Here is a 5,928-nt window from a genome sequence, read left to right on the forward strand (position 1 = left end):
AACGGGAACAAAAGGAGAGCTCAAACTTCTGTTTGGGACCTCTACAAAGACAAAACAAACCGTGGAAACTAAAGCCCTCTTCCTCCTTTCAGTGCCTCAGACTGGAGGGGGCGTGCTCAGCGAGGACTCAAGAAGAAGGGGGAGGAGTTAAGAGTTCAGTCCGAGACAGAAGAGGGAGGCTTGGTAACAAAAACTGGTCAGGGATCGGAGGGGGGGCCGGTCAGGAGTCCTCGGTGCCAGAGTCGTCCTCGTCATAGCAGAAGTCCTCGTTCTCGTCCTCGTCGTCGTCGTCCTCCAGCTCCTCGTCGTCGTAGTAGTCGTCGTATAAAAGGTTGGATCCGTCGTCCGTGGTGGTGACCCGGGTGCGGACGCAGTACTCGTCCAGGGTGACGGGCACTTTGACGCCGTCCCGGTCCGCGTCGGCTTTGGTGGCCTGAACCTGCTTCCTGTCGCACAAAGAGGACACAAGTTTGTGTTTCTGTTAGAACGTCTGACGCCGTGCATCACCTGAACTGAATGCAACAACAATCAGATTACAAACTGTTAATCTGGTCATTTAGGAGAAATTTTCAAAATAAAATTTTGAGATAAATTCATAGTTTTCTGTGTTTTGTATTGTATATCGTGTGAATTGAACAAATGGGAACTACACCAATAAACTTGATTGATTGATTGACTAACTTCTCCAAGTAAAATAAAAGCAGCAGAAATGTTCCAAAAAAGGATTGCGTTGATGGATGGATGGCCTGCAGGTGTTACCCGTCCCGGATGCCCCTCCCCTATTTGACCCATCCCCCACTTATTGAGTAGCTGCTACATAGTTCTCTGCCCCTCCTAACCTAGTCAGGCTAACTCATGGAACAAAAATACAAACGCTTTTTTCAAAATTGTGGCTTTTCTGTTGGTTCTATCTCCATAGCAACCATTTTATTTTTTGATCACTTGGGCGTGACGAACAGATGTATGCCATTTTTAGAAGAATCTGCAAAAGTAAAATTTTGGACATCCTTGGCAACAACAGTTTTTTTGTTAACCACATTCACATTTTTAATGTGCTCATATTTAATGTCATATGATTTCGTTCAGCTTGAGCCAACGATTCATATCATATTTTTACAATATTACGGTAACAAATGTATGATCGGGGAAACACAATTTTTGTTAGCTTGCTATGATAAAGTCTTTAAAAATCGACAACTTCTTATTTCAACATGCCCCCCCCCAATAATGCTTGAGAAGTTATGAGGCAATAGATCAAAATCCCTAGGATGAGATTAAATTTGTAGAGAGTATTTTTTAGTGCCTATACCATGATTTTTATTTATTTATTTAGTTATTTTTGTATGTTGTTTCCTACACGGAAGCAAGATGCCTTGATTTCTTAGGCTCCGCCTTTCGCCGCTTGTGGCTGCCACCCATTTCATGATGTCACCCTTGAACCAGCAGCGTATTTGCGCTTCACCCACAAAAATGGGAAGATATACAGAATTGTGGATTAAAAATGAAAGCGCTTTGCCGATCGCTGCTAGAGAAATTAGGTGTGTGTGTTAGCCTGAGGGCGGTGCTCTTTCTAGAAGGGGCTGTTCTCACTTTGTGACATCAGCTCGCTTGTTTTTGTGGGTTGGAAGGGGCAGAGCAAAGATTTTAACAGGATTACTGAGAAATCCGTGAGGGGATCAAAATACCCCTTTGGGGTTAATTATAGTGAGGAATAAGATTTATAATCCACTTAAAAGCTCAAAATAGTTGATTTTGCATGATATATGTCCTCCAAAGGAACATTCAAGATGGAAACTTTGGTTGTGGTTTTGGACCTAACCTGGTGGAGTGTGTGCGAAATTTCATGAGCAAAAGTGATCAAAACCTATTAGGACCTACAAGGCCTTTTTATTATTTTTTCCCTTTTAGGAAAATTTGATACTACTTTGCATCATTGGATTTTTTTTTAATAATAAATATTAATTATAGTTATTCTTGGGTCTAAATAAATAGATAAATATTGAGATAAACTTGAATTTTCTCAGTGTAAAGTTGATTTTTTTTTATTTTTGAAAGAAGTTCATATGACTTTCTTTCAAAATAAAAGACTTCCTGTCCCAAGGAGGAACATTCAAGTGAAGGAAGAGTATTCCTAAATGACAAAAGACAAAAATGACATTTTCTCTCGTTATACTTTAGGTTTACTTTGGTGAACCGTCATTCTTTTTCCTACTTACTACTGCTGTTAATTGGAGCATAAACATGAAACATGATTGGTTAACGATCCAGTAGAAAAATTATATGAAGAATACACACATCTCTGATTAGTTACTAACCATTTGTTATGCAAATGTACTTTAAAGTCATAACATAAAATCATCAATCAGACTTTTACCAAAATGTTGCCTAGTATTACTAATCTGTGTATTTTGTAGGAAGCACAGAGCAAACAAGGCCTGATGATGAATAAATAAATAAATAAATAAAAACCATTACAGTTTATCTTCTAGATTCACCTCATCAAAAATAAATTAAATCAATGTTAAGTTAGCGACCCTTTTAAAAATGACTATTTTTTTCATTTTTCTTTAGCCAGAGAGCCACTGTGGAGCGGTAAAAGAACCACATGTGGCTCCGGAGACTCAGGCTGCAGACCCCTGAATTAGCTCCATGCAAATTTGAGTGAGTTTATTGGTGAATTTTCACTCAAAGGAGAATAATTGCAGAAACAATCTGGTTCTTAAGCCCAGCACAACTGCGAGGCAGAAAAACCTAAAATTTTTATGAATTTTTAAGGGCCAGCCGCCTCCTACCTGAAGACGTTCTTACAGCTTCTCTACGATAAAACCACAAACCCCTGAGCAGAAGCAGATCAACGGACTTCTACATCACTGGTGGTACCTGATAATCTCGATGTACTCTCTGTCCTTGCCCTTGCTGTCCCTCCACTTGCGGTACATGACGGACGCGTCCACGTTGGCCGGAGAAAAGGTGTTGGGTTCGTTCAGCAGGGAGATGACGCTCAGCAGGATGGTCCTGGGGGAGACGGAGGAGGGAAAATGACAACACTGAAGAAGACACAAAGACGGAGGTAAGAAAAGAGACAAAAGGGATGAAGAGATTGTGGGGGCGGGGTGTCTCCCAGACAAAAGGGAGTCCACCCAGCAGCCTGTTTACCCTCCAAAAGTCTCTTTGTATCACAGTCAACATTGGATTTTAGCCCTGCAGGCTCATCATTAGAGACAATACCTCCCAACACTGGCGCACATTATCTAAACCAATTTACTGGGGCTTACCCGGGGATTCAAAGCAAAACAAAGAACATGCAGACACTGGGGGGAAAATGATGGGAGGCTTCTTAGAACTCATTTTCTGCCAGGAAACAGGAAATATCGGCCACATGCTGCTGCTGGAGCCAGCAGAAGACAAAGAAGAGGTTCAGTTTGGTTTGGCGTTTTGTGGCTAAAACATCACAAAAACAGGAGGGTGTCTCTGATAACCCCCCTCCTGAACATTTAGTTTTAGTAGTCCCACAAAAATCCTCAAGGAGGACAAGCATTTGCAAAAATCAAAAAATTTATGGACAGCTACTTCTGACATTTGACCCCAAAAGTGTTTGTACCGCATAATTTATCCTGAGAACGTTCAGAGGACATCAGGTGATTCCTAATTTAACACATTTTATTTGTATTTTTCTCTTTCTTTATAAACAGTGCAGAAAGAAAATAGTCTCATATTTGTACTTCTCCCTGTCTGTGGTGCTTTTATTTTGAAGGCAGAAAAAAATGCTTCTCGTCTCCCAGAGACTCCTGGGTCTTCCCTGGAGCCTCCACCTCTCGGGACATGCCGGAACACCTCCCCAGGGAGGCGTCCAGGAGGAATCCTGACCTGATGCCTCCCCAGGATGCGGAGGAGCAGCGGCGGCTCCAGTTCGAGCTCTCTGAGGGTCCGGAGCCCGAGGAGGCTCTTTTATTCCTCTATTGTGGCTCTTTGAAGAAAAATGCCAAAGATTTAAATAACTACTAGGTTTGTTATTTAAGTTTTGCCATTTTTTTTATATTCTTAAACTGAGGGGATCTAATATGAGCAAAAATTACCACATTTTTCTATTTTGGCCACTGCTGGAATTACATCATGAGAGCTTTACCATTCCTCCAAAATGCAAATATGTCAGATACATGACGATAAAGAGTTAGATCTATTGTTAGAGTGATTTAGAATTAGAATAATCTTGTATTCTTAAAGTATAATTGCAAATCTTGACACAGGATGTATTTTATTTTGAAAGGAACCTATATGTGATGGCGTCAAATGTAATATTTTAGAAGTGTAACTGTTGTTTGAAAAGCTTGACTTTACAAATGACTGGTTTAATGGCCACAAAAACATAAATAAAGTTTATTTTTCTAAAGGTTGAGGAGGGACTCGGCGCTTCTCGCTGGTTTTTGTTCAGTAAAAACTCGACTGTGAAAACGTCCAGATCATTTTGGCTGCTTGTATTCGGGACTTTGTTCTTTGGGTCGTGAGCCAGAGCTCATGATGATCGTAGGCGAGTATCAGAACGTAGATCAGGCGGTAAATTGAGAGCTTCGTTTTCTGACTCAATTCTCTTCTTTTCTCCACGTGGACTGACACAACGACCACATTTTAGCGGACGCCGCACCAATCTGTCTGTCAATCTCACGCTCTGATCATCCTTCACACATGAACGGGACCTCAAGATACTCCTCCACCAGGGAGAGGAGCTCTCCACCCCCCTGGAGAGGGACAAAATATCTTTGCAGCAGTCTTTTAGTTTTTTATCCTAATGAGTTTTAATCATTACAGTGTCTCATAGTCAGAATTCTACCTTTATCCAAAAACTTTTTTCCAAATTTGACCAAATACAAAAACAAAAGATTTTAATTTTTTCACACTAATTAAAAAAAAAAAAAAAAAGTGAAATATTTAAGTTGGATGTGATTTTCAAGAATAGATCAGCAAAAATGTCAAAAGTTATTTTTTTCTGATTGTTTTTGTTGTTGTTAAAACTGAAGAAAAAAAATCAATATAAAATCTGATTCTGTCAGGGCAGAAAATCTATTCCTTCATTTGTTTTTAAAAGGCTCATTAAACAGTTATATTTTAATTTTTCAAATTAATTTAATTCAAATTAAATTCAAATACAGACTCTATGTATAATGGAATTTTAAAATTAAAAATCATGTATTTTAAACAATTGTAAATAAAATTATTAACTCACAAATCCTCACACTCAAAAAAATATATATAAAAAACAATGATAAATGAATTAAACTCAGTGTAAATTGAAAGATATTGAAACCTGGCTTGATTCTGTTTTGATAAAATGTATTTAAAAATAAAATACTTTGAAATTTTGCCTTGCTTAGCTGGGTTATATTTTCTTTAACTAATTTCCTGCTAAAAATTGAACAAACAAATGAGTGAATGTTTCCACAGAATGTTCTATTACACTAACATCTGAGCTATTTTAGGAATGTTGGTGAAATTGATCTTTAATCAGTTTTGAAAACAATTCGACAGAGATCCGTTGAGATGAACGAGGCGTCAGGTGACGGCGTTCTCCTCACCTGACGTTCTGCGTGGGGTTCCACCTCTCTGAGGGGAGTTCTCCGCTCTGCGGGTCGTCCACCGGCGGATGCAGGATAGAGATGCACACGTCCCCGTTCTGTGAAAACAAAACGTTTACAACCCTTAGAGACAACAGAAACGCAAACGCAGCTTGAAAACAGAGATCTGTACGTTTGATTTGTTCATTTTCTAGTAAAATAAACAAAAGGACACAATAGGATTATAAGTTATTAGGAAATGGACCGTTTTCCGATAAATTGGAAGGTGATGTTACCTCGTAGATGTTGGGATGCCACATTTTGGTGAGGAAGCGGAAAGCAGGAGGGGAATACGGATAGTCGACAGGAAACTTGATCC

The 5,928-nt window shown here is 39.4% G+C and overlaps 1 protein-coding gene across 1 annotated transcript in view; it reads right to left on the reverse strand.

Annotated features, from left to right (window-relative positions):
* Positions 1-6: 6 nt before the first annotated feature.
* Positions 7-5,928, reverse strand: part of cdc34a (cell division cycle 34 homolog (S. cerevisiae) a) — a 17,556-nt gene continuing 11,634 nt past the window's right edge. Inside the window, exons 3-6 of the mRNA XM_024279491.2 lie at positions 5,846-5,928; positions 5,571-5,668; positions 2,881-3,015; positions 7-446 (exon numbers count right to left, since the gene is read on the reverse strand). Coding sequence (XP_024135259.1) covers positions 221-446; positions 2,881-3,015; positions 5,571-5,668; positions 5,846-5,928 — 542 coding nt within the window. The 3' untranslated portion in view covers positions 7-220. The remainder of the gene's footprint in view (positions 447-2,880; positions 3,016-5,570; positions 5,669-5,845) is intronic.

This window comes from Oryzias melastigma, linkage group LG4 (genome assembly GCF_002922805.2).
Source record: "Oryzias melastigma strain HK-1 linkage group LG4, ASM292280v2, whole genome shotgun sequence".
Taxonomy (NCBI): domain Eukaryota; kingdom Metazoa; phylum Chordata; class Actinopteri; order Beloniformes; family Adrianichthyidae; genus Oryzias; species Oryzias melastigma.